The sequence below is a fragment of the Callorhinus ursinus genome, unplaced genomic scaffold (genome assembly GCF_003265705.2).
Source record: "Callorhinus ursinus isolate GAN/ISIS: 27379988/994484 unplaced genomic scaffold, GSC_fseal_2.0 scaffold4, whole genome shotgun sequence".
NCBI classification, from domain to species: Eukaryota; Metazoa; Chordata; class Mammalia; order Carnivora; family Otariidae; genus Callorhinus; species Callorhinus ursinus.
The window spans coordinates 153,500,591-153,519,670 of record NW_027397066.1 but is presented as its reverse complement, the minus strand read 5'-3'; the positions used below and the strand labels follow the sequence as shown (position 1 = coordinate 153,519,670).

The window sequence follows — 19,080 nt, the reverse complement described above, 5'->3', positions numbered from 1 at the left end:
AATTCCAGGGGGCCTGGGTGGCTCAGTCGGTTGGGCGGCTGTCTTTGGCTCGGGTCATGATCCCAGAGTCCTGGGATCAAGCCCCGCATCGGGCTCCTTGCTCAGCGGAGAGCCCGCTTCTCCCTCTTCTTCTGTCTGCCGCTCCCCCTGCTTGTGCTCTCTATCTCTCTGTGTGTCAAATAAATAAGTAAAATCTTAAAAAAAAAAAAGAATTCCAATCCCCTCATACTGCTCCCCCAAGCTTGCCAAAGCTAATGAGGCATAAGATGACATTAATAGGGGTGCCTTAACTCAGTCGGTTAAGTGTCTGCCTTTGGCTCAGGTTATGATCTCAGGATCCTGGGATCAAGCCCCATGTCAGGCTCCCAGCCCAGCGGGGAGTCTGCCTCTCCTGCTCCCTCTGCCTCCCCCATGCTCATGCTCTCTCTCTCTCTCTCTCTCTCTCAAATAAATAAATAAATGTGACATTAATACTATCCCTGATAATGACTGAAATTGCTGTTTTTTTGGAAGGGAGGAATGATTAGAAACTTGCCTAAGATCACACTCTTATGTAAAATTCAAGCTAAAACCTGATTCTCCAGATTCTATTTCATTGGTCTTTGCATAGCCTTAAAATTCACTTAAACCAACCAGAAAGTGAAACCCAGTTTCTTTCACACACACACACACACACACACACACAAAAACTTACTTTAAGACGATTAAGAGAGGAAGAAGAAACAAGTCTTCCATATAGAAAAATTCCAAATAATTTATGTAGATACTTTACCCTCAAGGAGAGGGAACATAACCCCCCACTCCTTAAGTGTGGGCTTTGCAGAATGACTCCCTTCCAAAGAGGGCAGTCTGGAAAGGAGGGGAGAAAAGTAACTTTACAGTAGAGAGACCTGACACACATTGCCTCAGCCAGGTGATGAAGGTCAACATCAACAGTCATAGATCAAATTGTCTGTATGTACCCTTGACCTGATGAGGTGAGAGCAGCACTTTAACTCTGTGATCTTCCTCCCCTAAACCCATCACTCCAATCTAATCATGAAAAAAACAGATACATTTCAATAGGGGTTAAGCCTACAGAATATCTGACCAGTACTCAAAACTGTCAAGATCATAAAAAACAAAGTCTGAGAAACTGTCACAGCCAAGAGGAGCCTAAGGAAACATGACAATTAAATGTAATATGGTGTCCTGGATGGAATCCTACAACACAAAAAGGAAAGTAGAAAAAAAAAAACTAAAACAATCTAAATAAAGTATTGCCTTTAGTTAACAATAATGCTATAAATATGGGTTCATTAATTGTGACAAATGTACCATTCTGATGTAATAAGATATGAGAGAAACTTGGGTGTAGGTTATATGAGGATTCTTAGTACTATCTTCCCAATATTTCTATAAATCTGAAGTCTATTTCTTTAAACCAACCATACATTACAGCAAAAATTTCATAAGAGATACAACTTACCAGATGTCACTATTTCTACTTCGGCTTTGGGAGTCCACAGAAGAGATGGTGGCAGTTTCTTTGCCTTGGTAAAGATATGTGGAACCAGCTGGGGTATATAGCCTTTTGTGGCCACAGTCACAAGCCACATTCACACAAGCAGAAGTGAAACTGACTTGCCATCCGAGGGCTATTTATGACGATCTCTCCCTTCAGAAATTGATTCATGCTATTTCCCTCTCTCATTTAAACTTAAATTGTGTGTGAACTGGGGATCTTACATCCTTCTCTGCCCTATTCCTACAAGCAGGCAGGTAGTAGTAATTTTTTTCTTTCCAAATAAATTACAGCATCCATCCTGCAGCATTCTTTCTTTGAGGGGGGAATTTATTCTGATGGATCTTTTTTAAAAGATTTTATTTATCTATTTGAGAGAGAGAGAGAGAGATCACAAGCAAGGGGGAAGGATAGAGGGAGAAGCAGACTCCCCGCTGAGCAGGAAGCCCAACTTAGGCCTCGACCCAGGATCCCAGGCAGATGCTTAACTGACTGAGCCACCCAGGTGCCCTATTCTGATGGATCTAACTTACTTGAGCAGATAGGAAAAATGCCCCAGTCCCAAGAGAGACAATGCACTGGTTCCTACACCTCCAAATACAAGATCACTGCTCGAGATACATAACATAAGATGGTAAAGATAAACTGACTCTTGGTAACAAAGTCTTGAAACTCACCAAAAACCAAACAATACTGGGTTGTTTGTAGAAATGAGGGTCATACAGTTTTAAAGATCTCTTTGGAACTTAAATTTTACATCCATTAAAAAAAAAAAGAAAAGAAAAACGGGGTGCCTGGGTGGCTCAGTTGGTTAGGTGTTCTATTCTTGATTTCAGCTCAGGCCATGAACTCAGGGTCATGAGATGGAGCCCTGTGTCAGGCTCCATGCTCAGGGAAGTCTGCTTGAGATTCTCTCCCTTCCTCTCCCTCTGCCCCTCCCCACCCCCCACCCCACTACTTGCTCTCTCTCTCTCTCTGTAAAAAACCCCAGAAAAACAAATATTTTTAAAATGCTGTCCAACGGAGAAGAAAGTAAAACATACTCTACTTTGCTGTGTTTGGCAACCTAAACAATCACATCATGTACAGGGAAAAAACAATTTTTTTAACCTTCAGCTTCAGGTTGTGTTTGACCTTTAAAGGCAGACTCAGTCATTACTAGGATAACTCTCAGTAACTGTCAGTATTTTTTAGTCCAAAGTGGGGATTCAGAAAGCAAAGAGGTTAAAAGAATTAAAGATGAATATTTAGACTGTAATCTTAAAAATTGCATTGAACTTTTAGCAAAATGGTACACCTCATCCATAAGAAAACCAGGGAAATACCAGTATAAAGTTCAAAGCAAAGAATATCAATGAGAATACCATCCTTAGTGTTGGATCTTATGTTTTGGGCAAAAATTACAACTTAGTCTTATGTTCATGTCACATATGCTTAGGTCTCCCCCTACTGGCTGTTTCTTTGTATTCTAAATCAAAGGTACTTCTAAAGTACTTAATAACTGAAAATAATTTTGATCATTTTTAAAGATGCCTGGGTTATTTATGGTGGTCCTTCATACCTGCTATTGGACACCTGAATTCTGGGTCTGTTAAAAGTATGGGAAATCTACCAGGCTGCATTACCACTGAATTCACTGGAAACACTGAAGCAATTGAAAGAAAACTTGCACAGAGCCCCATCATCACACCAACCATCTATCAGAATCTGCGCTCATGTGTTCTGCCTTCCAGCCTGTTACTAGAGGAACATCAAAAGCAAATCCCTCCTACACGCTATCCTACTTAAAGGGTCTATCCAACAAGAAGATCTAACAATTGTAAATATCTATGCCCCTAACATGGGAGAAGCCAATTATATAAGCCAATTAATAACAAAAGCAAAGAAACACATTGACAACAATACAATAATAGTGGTGGACTTTAACACCCCCCTCACTGAAATGGACAGATCATCTAAGGAAAAGATCAACAAGGAAATTAAGGCTTTAAATGACACACTGCCCAGGGCGCCTGGGTGGCTCAGATGGTTAAGCGTCTGCCTTTGGCTCAGGTCATGATCCCAGGGTCCTGGGATTGAGTCCCACATCGGGCTCCCTGCTCCTTGAGAGCCTGCTTCTCCCTCTGCCTCTGCCTCTCTCTCTCTCTCTGTCTCTCTCTGTCTCTCATGAATAAATAAATCTTTAAAAAAATAAATAAATGACACACTGCCCAGATGGACTTCACAGATATATTCAGAACATTCCATCCCAAAGCAACAGAATACACATTCTTCTCTAGTGCCCATGAACATTCTCCAGAATAGATCACATCTTAGGTCACAAATCAGGTCTCAACCAGTACCAAAAGATTGGGATCATTCCTTGCATATTTTCAGACCACAATGCTTTGAAACTAGAACTCAATCACAAGAGGAAAGTCGGAAAGAACTCAAATACATGGAGGCTAAAGAGCATCCTACTAAAGAAGGAATGGGTCAACCAGGAAATTAAAGAAGAATTAAAAAAATTTATGGAAACCAATGAAAATGAAAACACAACTGTTCAAAATCTTTGGGATACAGCAAAGGCAGTCCTGAGAGGAAAGTATATAGCAATACAAGCCTTTCTCAAGAAACAAGAAAGGTCTCAAATACACAACCTAACTCTACACCTAAAGGAGCTGGAGAAAGAACAGCAAATAAAGCCTAAACCCAGCAGGAGAAGAGAAATAATAAAGATCAGAGCAGAAATCAATGAAATAGAAACCAAAAGAATAGTAGAACAGATCAACGAAACAAGGAGCTTGTTCTCTGAAAGAATTAACAAGATTGATAAATCCCTGGCCAGACTTATCAAAAAGAAAAGAGAAATGACCCAAATCAACAAAATCATGAATGCAAGAGGAGAGATCACAACCAACACCAAAGAAATACAAACAATGATAAGAACATATTATGAGCAACTCTATGCCAGCAAATTAGATAATCTGGAAGAAATGGATGCATTCCTAGAGATGTATCAACTACCAAAATTGAACCAGGAAGAAATAGAAAACCTGAACAGACCTATAACCACTAAGGAAATTGAAGCAGTCATCAAAAACCTCCCAACAAACAAAAGCCCAGGGCCAGATGGCTTCCCAGGGGAATTCTACCAGACATTTAAAGAAGAATTAATACCTATTCTCCTGAAACTGTTCCAAAAAATAGAAATGGAAGGAAAACTTCCAAACTCGTTTTATGAGGCAGCCATTACTTTGATCGCCAAACCAAAGACCCCATCAAAAAGGAGAATTACAGACCAATATCCCTGATGAACATGGATGCAAAAATTCTCACCAAAATACTAGCCAATAGGCTACAACAGTACATTAAAAAGATTATTCACCATGACCAAGTGGGCTTTATTCCTGGGCAGCAAGTTTGGTTCAACAGCCTCAAATCAATCAATGTAATACAATACTTTAATAAAAGAAAGAACAAGAATCATATGATCCTCTCAATAGATGCAGAAAAACATTTGACAAAGTACAGCATCCTTTCTTGATCAAAACTCTTCAGAGTACAGGGATAGAGGGTACACACCTCAATATCATAAAAGCCATCTATGAGAAAAAACCCACAGCGAATATCATTCTCAATGGGGAAAAACTGAAAGCTTTCCCCCTGAGGTCAGGAATGCGGCAGGGATGTCCACTATCACCACTGCTATTCAACATAGTATTAGAAGTCCTAGCCACAGCAATCAGACAACAAAAAGAAATAAAAGGCATCCAAATCGGCAAGGAAGAAGTCAAACTCTCACTGTTTGCAGATGATATGATACTTTATGCGGAAAACCCAAAAGACTCCACCCCAAAACTGCTAGAACTCGTACAGGAATTCAGTAAAGTGGCAGGATATAAAATCAATGCACAGAAATCAGTGGCATTCCTATACACTAACAACAAGACAGGAGAAAGAGAGATTAAGGAGTCGATCCTATTTACAATTACACCCAAAACCATAAGATACCTAGGAATAAATCTAACCAAAGAGGCAAAGAATCTGTACTCCAAAAACTATAAAATACTCATGAAAGAAATTGAGGAAGACACAAAGAAATGGAAAAACGTTCCATGCTCACGGATTGGAAGAACAATCATTGTGAAGATGTCAATGCTACCTAGAGCAATCTACACATTCAAAGCAATCCCCATCAAAATACCATCCACTTTTTTCAAAGAAATGGAACAAATAATCCTAAAATTTGTATGGAACCAGAAAAGACCCTGAATAGCCAGAGGAATGTTGAAAAAGAAAAACAAAGCTGGCAGCATTGACTTTCAGCTCTATTACAAAGCTGTCATCATCAAGACAGTATGGCACTGGCACGAAAACAGACATATAGGTCAATGGAACAGAATAGAGAGCCCAGAAATGGACCCTCAACTCTATGGTCAATTCATCTTCGACAAAGCAGGAAAGAATGTCCAATGGGGGAAAAAAAACAGTCTATTCAACAAATGGTGTTGGGAAAATTGGACAGCCACATGCAGAAGAATGAAACTGGACCATTTCCTTACACCACACACAAAAATAGACTCCAAATGGTTGAAAGACCTAAACGTGAGACAGGAGTCCATCAAAATCCTAAAGAAGAACACAGGCAGCAACCTCTGCTCGACCTCAGCCGCAGCAACTTCTTCCTAGAAACATTGCCAACGGCAAGGGAAGCAAGGGCAAAAATGAGGGACCTCATCAAGATAAAAAGCTTTTGCAGAGCAAAAGAAACAGTCAACAAAACCAAAAGACAACTGACAGAATGGGAGAAGATATTTGCAAATGACATATCAGATAAAGGGCTAGTATCCAAAATCTATAAACAACTTCTTAAACTCAACACCCAAAGAACAAATGATGCAATCAAGAAATGGGCAGAAGACATGAACAGACATTTTTCCAAAGAAGACATCCAAATGGCCAACAGACACATGAAAAAAGTGCTCAACATCCCTTGGTATCAGGGAAATCCAAATCAAAACCTCAATGAGATATCACTCACACCAGTCAGAATGGCTAAAATTAACATTCAGGAAACGACAGATGTTGGCGGGGATGCGGAGAAAGGGGAACCCTCCTACACTGTTGGTGGGAATGCAAGCTGGTGCAACCACTCTGGAAAACAGTATGGAGGTTCCTCAAAAAGTTGAAAATAGATCCAGCAATTGCACTACTGGGTATTTACCCCAAAGATACAAATGTAGGGATCCGAAGGGGTACATGCACCCCGATGTTTATAGCAGCAATGTGCACAATCGCCAAACTGTGGAAAGAGCCAAGATGTCCATTGACAGATGAATGGATAAAGAAGGGGTATATATACAGTGGAATATTATGCAGCCATCAAAAGGAATGAGATCTTGCCATTTGCAACGATGTGGATGGAACTGGAGGGTGTTATGCTGAGCAAAATAAGTCAATCAGAGAAAGACATGTATCATATCACCTCACTGATATGAGGAATTCTTAATCTCAGGAAACAAACTGAGGGTTGCTGGAGTGGTGGGGGGTGGGAGGGATGGGGTAGCTGGGTGATAGACATTGGGGAGGGTATGTGCTATGGTGAGCACTGTGAATTGTGCAAGACTGCTGAATCACAGATCTGTACCTCTGAAACAAATAATACAATATATGTTAAAAAAAAAAAAGAAGAAGAAGAAGATATCAGGAGGGGAAGAATGAAGGGGGGGAAATCGGAGGGGGAGATGAACCATGAGAGATGATAGATTCTGAAAAACAAACTGAGGGTTCTAGAGGGAGGGGGATTGGAGGATGGGTTAGCCTGGTGATGGGTATTAAAGAGGGCACGTTCTGCATGGAGCACTGGGTGTTATATGCAAACAATGAATCATGGAACACTACATCAAAAACTAATGATGTAATGTATGGTGATTAACATAGCAATAAAAAATTTTTTTAAAAATAAAATAAAATATCATCTGAAAAAAAAAAAAAGCAAATCCTTTCTGCTGTGCACCTCTCTCCAGGACTAGGAAGAGTATCTTCCTCTTGTAATTCATCTGATTTTCACTCTCCATTGGATTATTTCCATTGGCATAAAAACTGGCTGTTGTTTATTATTATGTTTTATTTTATTTTTAAAGATCTTATTTATTTATTTGATAGAGAGAGAGCGAGCATGAGCAGAGGGAGAGACAGAGGGAGAGGGACAAGCCAACTCCATGCTGAGCACAGAGCCCAATGCGGGGCTTGATTCCAGGACCCTAAAGTCATGACCTGAGCTGAAGTTAGATGCTTAACTGACTGACTCACCCAGGCGTCCCTGTTATTTATTATTTTAATAAACACTTCCTTCGACACTATTTTCCCTGTCAGCTACTACCCCATTTCTCTGTACTTCTTTAGGGCAAAATCCCTCATGAGTTGTCTAAACTCACTGTCTCAAATTCCTCTCCTCTCAATCTATCTAAACCTTCTCTTGTCAACTACATTTTCATAAAACCATTGTTGTCAAAGTCCCCAATGATCTTAGTCAGTTTTCAACCCTCATCTGACTTGACCCTTCAGCAGCAGCTTTTGACCCAGTGGATCACTCCCCCCTCCTTAACACACTTTCACTTATTTCCCAGGTAACCACCACTCTCCTAGTTTTCTTCCCACCTCCTTGGGGGCACCTCCTCAGCTTCCCCGGCCGGTTATTTCTCTTCTCCTCAACCTGCTAATAATATAATGCCCCCAAAGCTTGGTCTTTAGTCTTCTCTTTCTTTTCCACACTTACCCTGTTTCATAGCTTTAAATTTCACCTACGTACCTATAACTCTCATCTGGTATCTCCAGCCTGAACTTTTTTCATGGCTTACTGCTCACGAGGCATCCCAAACATGACATGTCTGGATTGACCTCCTCACACACACACCCCCCGCAAAACCCCACTCTGCCTACAAGCTTATTCATTTCAGCTAATGGCAACTACATGGTTCCAGTCCCTTTGTCCAAAAGCTTCGGCATCACCCTTGATGTTGATGTCTTTCTTTCTCTTATATCCCACATCTGGTTGGTTGGGAAAGCTTGTTGAAATCTTCAAAATATTTTCAGGTTCTGAACACTTCTCATCACTTCCACAGCCTACTACCCTGACTCAAGTTATAATCATTTCTGGACTCGTTCAGTAGTTCTCAAACTTTGCTGCCCATTGGAATCACCCAAGGATCTTTAAAACCTGACTGGCTCCCACCACTTGATATTTATTTTTATTTAATTGGTATGGGATGTGATCCAGGTGCTGGGATTTTTCACTACTCTCTAGGTGATTCTAATGTGCAGCCAAGTTTGGGAATCTGCAGCAAAGGTATGATAATAGCCACCTAACTGATCTCCCTTCTTCTGCCTGTCCCCACCTCCCAGTCTATTCCCAACACAGCAAATAGAGATAATTTTAAATTATAAATCAGATCACATCTCTGCTAAAAACTCTCCAACAGCTTCCCACATCATTTAGAGTAAAAGCCAAAGGTTTTACAATGGGGGTCTTATATAAACTGCTCTGTCCCCCACCCCACCCCATCACTTCTCTATTACACATCCCTCACTAAGTGCTCCATTGATGCTGGCCTTCTTACTTTCCGTGAACAACCAGGCATCCTTGCACCCCAGGACCTTTGCACTAACCATTCCTTTTACCTGAAACACTCTTCCCCCTGATAGCTGCATATCAAACATTAGCTCAAATATCACATTCTCAATAAGGCCTACTCTAACCTCACTTTAAAATTTACCCACTGTACTACTCACCTCACTTGTTCTCTTCTGTGAGGCAAAAGAGTGATAAAGTGGATGGTGGTGACTTCAGATAAGGAAGAGTGGGAAATGAGCAGATTGGAGTAAAAATAGAGTTCTGTTTTGGACATGTTGTTTGAAATGCCCGAATCTAGACACCCAGATCTAACCAGATATCAAATGGGGAAGAAGTTGGAGCTGTCCTCTAAAAATGGGAGCAAATGGATGGTGTTTGAAGTTTTGATACTCTGGGGATCACCTTGGGAGAGACAAGGATGAGAAGTGAAGTCCAGGGTACACCAATATGTTGAAGTGAGACAGAGGAGGAGTCCACCAAAAGAGATGAGAAAAAATAGAAGAAAAATCAAGAGTGTGGAGGGTCCTACGAAAGACTTTCAACGAAGCTAACATGTCCATTGGTACCAGGATGACAATAAGGACAGAAAAATACTCCTGAATTTGGTCTGATGGGAAGTCACAAAACTTGACCAGGACGGTTTCAGTGTCATGGTGGGTTCAAAGACTTGGGGTCGCCTCAATTCTAGTGGGAAGAAAGGAAGTGGAAACAGCACCTATTCCTGTCTTTTTGTTAATGAGAGGAGTTCTAAATTTCTGGCCCATGAGCAAAGATCACAGATGGGTTTCAGGAAAACGTTTTCCCAAGTCCTGCCTCCAAACTGCAAAACTTCGTGCGTGTGCTAGTTTTTCTGGAGAGATCTCCATAGCTTTCATGATATTTATCGATAATTTGTGCCATTCATCTGAGACTAAGATGATTAATTGGCGTCAAAGCCTGCACCTCAGATTGTTACTTGATTCCTGCATGCTTTCTTCCAGGTTCTGATTTAGTTTCCATCACACTAGGTGGCTCGTCCTCAGACTATCTCCCACTCGGGCGCGCCCTGGGCTTCTTATTTAGAGACCACCCACATCCACACTCCCATTTAGGCTTGCTAGCCTAGCCCCTATTCATAAGCATTGTCCGGTCGCTCTACTATCCAGGTCGAGCTTTCTAATGCCCAACCTGTTCTTTGCCTCGGCGGCCCATCTTCCCCGCCTCCTGCAGCTTCGCGAGCCGCCGCTGGGGAGCGGGTCAGGCCTTTGCGCTCTCCGTCTTCTGGGAATAGCTTTACGATACGTTGACCGTCATTTTACGACACGCTGGGGTTGCTTTGTGGCTGTCAACTTTCCCCGAGGTCCGAGTTGGTGGCTACCTTGTGTGTGGTAGCAGATACTACGGCCGCGGAGAAATGAAGCAGAAACGGAAAGGTACGGAAGGGAGGGAAAGGAAGAGGGGGCAAGAGGGGTGATAGGGAAGGGGCGAACACGTGGGCGGTCAGGTGCTGAACGCAGTTTTTCCCGCGGGAATCCTCTGAGCCAGTCGCCCTGCCACCCCAGGGTCAGTCCGTGTGTGGCTCCAGCCCCTTGCCTTCTCATTTTACCTGTTGTGCTTTTTAAACCAGCCTACCCTTTTCCTTTTTGGCAGTCACTTGGTGTCTTTTGTGTAGATGGCAGGAAAAGCTTTGTTCCAAGGTATGCTCTCCAAGGAGTTAATGTGGTCGGTCGATTCAACGTGCTCTCGGGTCTCTTAATTTGCTAAAATTTGTTTTATGGTACATTTCACCTATTTTTTTTTTTGAGATTTTCCATTAAGATCTGGGTTAAAAAAAAAAAAGAAAAACTCTGAGTTCTTGGTTTTCTGTGGGACAGTTGTGTAGTTATTTTCGTTTATACTACCTCCTGAATTAGCATGGTGCAATTCCATCTTTCGTTTTCAACAGGATGCTATCAGATTTGTAAGTATTTTCTCACAAGTTCTAAACTTATTTCTGTATACTCATATGAGCAGTCGGTCTAATCATGATTGATGGCTATGATAATAATAGCTACTATTTATTGAGCCTTTGCTAAGAAATTTGAAATCGATATCATTTCCACTGTGATGGAAAGTGGAATCTTTCCCGCGGGAGATTCAAAGAGTTAAGTAACTTACCCAGCCCAAAATTATACGTAGGAAGTGGAACGGATGGTCAGGCTGTCTGCACCCAAAAACCCACAATTTTTTCTTTTAAATCTGTCTTTAATCACTGTGCCTCTGGGCATCCACTACCATTTCTTAGAACAACAGCTCCAAATGTCCAGGTTACTTTCAGTTGTCTTGTGGCATCACACTACATGCCCCCAGTTAGTCATCTTCTTCTGCATTGCTCTTCCTCAGACTATTAGGCCAGACAGCTTCCCACTCTTCACTTCATCTGTCACTAAGCCCTGCCTCTTGAAATAGTTTATTACTCATCATTTTGGCCATCATCCTCCTAATCCACCTTCATCAATAACTAATATTTAAATACTACTTTGACTTTCCTATACGTTATTTCAATTGATTCTTACAGTAGTCTTGTCAGATGTGTATGCTTTATCCCAATTTGGCAGGCAGGGAAATGGGAATACAGAGGTCTTTGATCTTCCCATTATCACACAGCCAGTAGGGGTTGGGAGCTAGGGATGGGAGCCTAATGTCCAAGATTTTTACTTTTTTTTTTTAATTTTTATTGTTATGTTAATCACCATACATTACATCATTAGTTTACTTTTAAATCTTGTGGGGGTTTTACATTATTGCCTTTCAAGAGCCTTTTATTTAGTATCAAATTCTATGTATTCTTTTTACCTTCTGAATCATTTTTGTATCATCTTCTTTATTTTATGTACTTTTTTTTAAACACTACTTTGATCTTTTTACTCCCAAACTTGAGAATATATTATTCTCCACTCCATTTAAATGCCTTTGCCTAGTAGTCAGTGTATCCTGTAATCTGTTTTTCTCTTGAACCTCATCAGAAAGCTGTATTCTTGTTAGGCAACACTCCTTCACACAAAGATAGATAATTCCTATACCTGACATTGTTCCTTCTGGATTGTCCTCTGTTTCACTTGTCCACTCCTTTCCTTTCTTTTAAAGTCTCCTGTGCTGTTTCCTCCATGAAGCTTTTTCTTACTAATTTGCTTCTCTAGTTAATTTTTTTATACTCAAGAGCTGTATATGTGGTTTTCAAATCTTTATCTGTTTTTATCACCTGAATCCTCTTCTCCTCTCCAAATTATTACATAGAGCTTCAATATATTACAGATGCAAAAGCCAAGCTACTTTGGTTTAATGAAGAAAGAGATCCTCCTTTTCCTTCCTCTCCTCCCTCTCCCTCTTCTTCCAGCACCACCACCAACCCTACCTCTGTTACATGGTCCTTGAAGCGCCTTTTTGGAACTCTGAATTACGTGGTTTTGAAAGCATTTAGCTTTTGATTATAGATGGACTTTTTTCCCTCAACATTGTGTGTGTTAACTTTGCTTCATTAAGTTAGAGGCAGCTTAGTACAGAGAAAAAAGCGTGGAACTTGCGGAGAAAACACCTGGATTTGAGTTGTAACTATTCCATTTACAATGGCATCTTAACTTCCCTTAATTTTTAACACCTGTAAAAGGGGCTGACACCATCTACCATACAGTGTTGTGAGGTTTCAAATGAGATAAAATAAATAAAGGGGCTCCATTACTGCCAGGGCTTTATCATCTATTCTTCTCTCTGATGACTCCATCGTCTCTGCACGCTAGCTTTCTCTATAGGCTGGAAGTATGCTTGGTGGCAGTTCCCAAGCCATATCACTGGTGGGAGAGTGGCATTTTTTGCCATGAGGAAAGAGCTCAGATTGGCCTGACGGGTAGGTGCCTATCCTTGAACCAATCTATTGAATGATGAAGTCATGTAAGTCATGTAAGAACATGTTGGTTTCTGCTTGTCATGTCAGCCACAGTTGCCAGAAGGTCATGATGGTGGACAGACTATATCTTAGATCCCTAGGCAAGTATAGAACCAACATTCTTTGTATTACAAAGGAGCATTGCATTGCTTTGTAATATTACGTCTGTGGATACCTGGATTTGAGTTTCAACTTCACCCCTTGGTGGCATTTTTGTGTGACTAGCAAATATTCCTATCTACTGCATTCTGAGAGATGAAATAATGCATCTAAATATCATTATAATTCTGGAGTTAAATGGAAGCTATTTTAACCACTTTGATGCTTTCTTGTACAATTAGGTTCTTTCTCCTCATGTTTGTCTCTGTTCTTTCCTGTATCTATCATTCTTACAATGTTTGTACTTCTAAAGTGAATTCTCCCCTTATATAGATGAAGCAGGTTTGTTTTATTAAGGGTACAAAGGATATGCTCAAACTGTAAACAGTGGAAGTTTGGTGTCTTGTAAACTTGAGCTGTTCATCTGGGATGGTTGGAATAATTTTGGAAGAAAAAAAATAAATGCAAAAAACTTTACTGGGTTATATGATTTTTTACATTGTTAAATATTATTTTTCCAGGAGATCTCAGCCCTGCTGAGCTGATGATGCTGACTATAGGAGATGTTATTAAACAACTAATTGAAGCCCACGAACAGGGGAAGGACATTGATCTGAATAAGTAAGTTGATTTATAAAACAAAGAAGGCAGTCCTGTTCTTAGGTGGTAGATCTTTTTATTGAAATTATCAAATATGATTTGTTTTCTATCTCATGTTTTATATTTTAATTGAGAACTTAGCTTTCTGCTCTGCCCTGTCACTCATTTATGGCAAAATTCTGTCACAGCCTAAGAATACTAATCGCTTCTAATATTTATTGGGCGCTTACTATGTCCCAATCACTATTAGTAGTGCATTGTATTAATTCAGGTGGTCCCCTCAAAAACTGTGTGAGTTAGGTACTTATATCACCCTCATTTGACAGTTGGGTACGAGACAGAGGAAGATTAGATAATTTGTCTAAAAGTAAAGAACTAGTAGTTGGCAGAACTGGGATTTGGAATTAGATCGTCTGTCTCAGAGCCCCTGTTATCTTCTTTGCTGCATCACTTCACATCCTTGTTCCCTTCCTCCTGTCTCAGAAGAAGCAGTAGCTCTCTTAGGAAAACCCTGCCTTTGGGGTCTTTGATCTAATCCAACCCTTTTCTACTTTATAGCCTTTTTGACCTGTTCATCTGTTTCCTTTCCACAATCATGTTCAGTTTTGACTTTGCTACATCCTCAGTTAAGAGTAGTCTTTCATCTCTGCTTCTTTTGTTTCCATTAGATATTCACTATGTAGATCTGCTCTAATGAAAGGGTTTTCTCCCCACTCCCAGGTAGGTCATCAGTGGTCTAAATCACCACAGTGAGGCCTTTTTAAGACTGTTTCTTGTTGCTTGGGATGCTACAGTGTTTTATCACTTCCTTGGAATATTGCACTTAATAAACTTTTGCTAAAGGAATAAATAAGTTACTTAATTATCCTTTCTGGACTGTGGAGTTATGTTTTACTGATTTTTCTATCCTGTCTTTAGGAGTTGCTTTTCTGTCATTGTTGGCTATACCGCTAATTATACAAAAGTCTTTTATTTCTAGTGAACATTTCTTCTTCTTGTATTTTTTGTCAGTCTCTTTAATTTAGCACATCTAAAGTTTATGCTAACATCTTCCTGAAAACAAGCCTCTATGCAGATGTCCTCTTTGCTTAATTGTATTAACCTTCACCCAGGCTTGAAACTCTAGTGTCCTCTTCAGATTGTTTTTCTTAGTTCCAATTAATATTTAAATTTTGCCTACTCTCTCTTCATTATGACTCTCACTTTCATTTCCACTACTAACTCCCTAATTCATCCCTTTTTGAACTTAATGCTAGACTACTGCAGTAGCTTATGCTTTCAGTCTATATCTCTTGCTGGGTTAATTGTTCCTTGTTCTTGTCTTTTATCATGTCATTGCCCTATACAGGAATTTTCAGTATGTCCTCAACATATATGAAATTAAATGCAAATTCTTCAGCCCCTTATGTAAGGCCTCTTGGTCTGGCTTCAACTTGCCCAACTTTTTAAATTTCTGTACCTTTACATTGAAAGTGTCTGCTTTATATCAAGTCTACCCATGTATCCTAAAATATGTGCATTCCTGTTTTTGTGTCTTCACATAAGCCAGCCTATTTGTTCTCAGTGGCATCTCCATGTCTTCACTGCCTGTCTGAGGCCAACTCTTTTCTGTCCCTGTTTTCCATGACTGTCTCCACAGCACCCATTGAGTTCCTCTCTTGAACTCTGGACACGTTCATTATTGTATGTGTGTTTTATCACATATATTTTTATCACTTACACATTTATTTTTGTGAATGCCTCTCTGAAAACATAGCAGCATACAAACATAGAGCATGAAACAACTATGCCTTATACCTTCTGGCATACCAAGTACTTGTACTCTTTACAAATCAGGTACTGAGTTAACATTTTTTGAAAATGATGCAAATACTTCACAATATTTTTAGTTGGATTAAAATGAGAAATTAAGGTGACTGTTAGGGTTTGCTAGCACCAAGAAACAAGAAACCAATAAAATTATAGAGAAAAGCAAGGAATTATTAGTTGGGCTGAAGGTTATTTCTAGGGATTAGGGATAAAGTTATAGTCAGGAAGGAGTAAATGGGTTTTCTGAAGTGCTGATCATATTCTGTTCCTTGGAGTATAGTAACACAAGTGTTTGCTTCATAAATTTTAAAGTATGTTTGTATGTTTTATGTTCTGTTTTTTATGTATATATTATTTTATGTTAGAAAAAGTTTTAAAACACTTTAAAAATATACATTATTTACTATTTGGTTCTGTACACCTTTCCTTTAAATTGTTTTTTGTTTGTTTGTCTGGTCTAAGACCATAGCTCACAACCAGGCATGATACCACCCACCCACCCACCCAGGAGACATTTTTAGTTGTTAACAATGGGAAGTGGGGTGCTGGTGGGTAGAGGCCGATGAAGCTGCTAAACATCCCACAGTGTAATAAACAGTCCCTTACTACAGAATTAATCCCAGGTGCTGTAGTGTTGGGTTGAGAAAAGGGTAGAATGCTGTGAAGCTAGAGCACTTTGTTGAATGAGACCTACCTGTGTCACTGTGCTGGGACCTTCCCTGTAGTCATCTTGTTTTCTTTCTGGTACTCTGGAGTAAGAAGTCATTGGTACGTTTTCCTGATTTTCTTCTATTTTTCTGATACTCACAAATGTTAATGCCACTGTTGTGACTGGGTGAAAAGATTGGGGAGTGACAGGAGTTGATGTTATTTGTAGGTCATTCTTTTGGTAGTATGCCTTGAAATACTATGATCTTGATAATGCTAGATGCTTTACTTCCAGGGTAAAAACCAGGACAGCTGCCAAATACGGCCTTTCAGCACAGCCCCGCCTGGTGGATATCATCGCTGCAGTCCCACCTCAGTATCGAAAGGTCTTAGTCCCCAAATTAAAGGCAAAACCCATCAGAACTGCCAGTGGGGTGAGTAATTTGATTCATGAAATATTGATTCCATATCTATTCTGCCAGAAATCCTTGCCTCCATGTAACGCTCAGGTAGTGAGGTGGAAAAGGGGGATTCAGTTTAATAAAATCCAGATATTATGATATGTGCTACAGTAGAGACATGTGCAGAATGTTGAAAAACACTCACTATGCTTAAAGGAGTAGATTATGTTTTAATGTCCTTAAAAGTATAAATTGAGGCGTGGTGACTATCTCAATGTGATAAATATTGTTGGCCATTTTAAGGTCATGGCTTTCAATACAACTGATACTTACAAAAGGTACTTTTATTTTTAAAAGATTTTGTTTGTTTATTTGAGAGAGCACATGAGCAAGGGAAGAGGCAGAGGGAGAAGGAGAGAATCTCAGGCAGACTCTGTGCTGAGTGCAGAACCCGAGGCTGGGCCCAATCTCATGACCCCAAGATCATGATCTGAGCTGAAATCATGAGTAGGACGCTCAACCCAGGCGCCCCTTGTACTTTTAAAAGGTAGTTAATGGTACAAATGCATTCTGTATGTGGTATTTGGGAAGCGACTGACGTAATGGGAAGCACTGTGGAAGTCCAGAGGACAAAGATGTCCCTGCAGTAAAAGAGACTAGGGAAAGCCCTAGAGAAAGCATGGCACTTGCTTGACATATAAATGGTGCCCATATGCAATTTCTGCATGGAGCACTGGGTGTTATATGCAAACAGTGAATCATGGAACACTACATCAAAAACTAATGATGTAATGGTGATTAACATAACAATAAAAACTAAAATTAAAAAAACGGTGCCCATATAAGCAGCGAAGAGCAGGCTTGAAGAATAATGGGAGCAAGGACACAAGGAACTAAGGCACAGAAGTAGAGGTATTATAAGAGGTGTGATGTGCGCAGGGTACAGTGAGTACCTCACACTGACTGGAGTTGGTAAACCATTTGAGAAAGCAGCAGGACATTAAGTTAAAGAGTTAATTTGGGATCAGCTTATAAAAGATCTTAAATGTCCTGCAGAGAAGCTGGGTAATAGGAAACTGGTAAAGGTAGTTACTGTTAAAGATTGAGGAGAGTGATACGAACAAACCAGACTTTCAGAAAATTAATTTGGATACAAGATGTAGAGTAGCTCGGAGCCAAAAAGACCAGTTAGGGTACTCTTGGCTTGATCTAGGTGTAAGATATGTTAAGAGCTGGAATTAGGGTAGGGGCTTTAGGATATAAAGGATGAATGTGAAAGATAGGATTTGGACCCTCTTAAAACATGATACCCAGAATTGAATTGTGTGTTTCTGATATGATCATAGAAATTCAATCTCTTATTTGGATGCGAGTATAAAACTTGGTAATTACAGTTTATGTTGACTTGTTTGGTGGCCATATCTCCTGGATCATATTGCATTTGTGACTAATTAAACCCTAAAACTTTTATACACAATGAATCACTAATTCTGGTCTCTTCTCCTTGTAGTTAAGAGTTTTTGTTTTATTTATTTGTACCTAGCGTAAAGGGTTCCTTAAGAGAAATTAATACAGTCGAACAACATGGGTTTGAACTGCATGGGTCCACTTACAGGCAGATTTTTTCCCATAAGTACAGTACTATAGATGTATTTTCTTTATGATTGTCCTGGTACTTCTTTTTGTCTAGATTACTTTATTGTAAGAATACAGTATACAATACGTATAGCATACAAAATATGTATTAATTGATGGTTTCTGTTACCAGTAAGGCTTCTGATCAGCAGTAGACTATGAAAATAATTAAGTTTCTGGGGTCAAAAATTATATGCAGTTACTCAACTGAGTTGAGGGGTTGTCACCCCTAACCCGTGCTTTCTTCAAAGGTCAGCCATAGTTTCAAACCCCTCACCTCCCATTTTTCCCCTCAGGGCAAGCATTTTTAACTCTTAGCTGATTCCTTGGCATTTGCTTCTATATCCCCAGATAACACACTCTATAGATAAGTCTTGAATTTTTAGTTTTCAGCATTATGTATGAGCTTGCTGCTATGGAAGACAAAGACTTATCAACCTTTCCTTAACCTGACTAATAAGCCTGGCTTCCATGACACCATTCTGTCTCCTCCTCCTCCTACCTCTAGTTACTTCTTTTCTTTCTTTGAGGTCTATTCTTGTTCTGCTTGCCTCTAAAAATTGATGTTTTCTGTTGTCCTGGGTCCACTGTTCTTAGTACTGTACACGCCATCTTTGGTGATCTCATCCATTGACATTTCTAAGTATTGTTATATGCTGACATCCAGCTCTGACCACTCCTCAAGCTTCAGGCTTTTGTCAGAGTGCCTGTTAAACATCTCTCCTTTGACTGCCTATATACCCTCAAGTATAATATAACCAAAACTAACCTCAAACTTGCTCATTCATCTTTCTTCTCAATCCTAGTTCATGGTGCCTCTATCCACTCAGTTTCCAAAAGATGTGAAATGCATTGTCCATTCCTACCA

General features: G+C 39.9%; 2 protein-coding genes across 7 annotated transcripts in view; one reads left to right on the top strand and one right to left on the bottom strand.

Annotated features, from left to right (window-relative positions):
- Positions 1–9,295, bottom strand: part of NUGGC (nuclear GTPase, germinal center associated) — a 60,411-nt gene extending 51,116 nt beyond the window's left edge. For 3 of the 6 annotated variants that reach the window (XM_025873781.2, XM_073892546.1, XM_025873780.2), the window contains exon 1: positions 1,469–1,621. The gene's annotated coding sequence lies outside the window, so the exon portion shown is untranslated. Of the gene's footprint in view, positions 1–1,468; positions 1,622–9,277 lie in introns of those variants that run through there. The other 3 variants (XM_025873778.2, XM_025873779.2, XM_073892545.1) reach the window with 2 other exon arrangements.
- A 1,147-nt stretch (positions 9,296–10,442) lies between these two features.
- ELP3 (elongator acetyltransferase complex subunit 3) overlaps positions 10,443–19,080 on the top strand; it is a 102,642-nt gene continuing 94,004 nt past the window's right edge. The window contains exons 1-3 of the mRNA XM_025873776.2: positions 10,443–10,531; positions 13,641–13,740; positions 16,472–16,610. Of these exons, the coding sequence (XP_025729561.1) occupies positions 10,513–10,531; positions 13,641–13,740; positions 16,472–16,610 (258 nt within the window). The 5' untranslated portion in view covers positions 10,443–10,512. The remainder of the gene's footprint in view (positions 10,532–13,640; positions 13,741–16,471; positions 16,611–19,080) is intronic.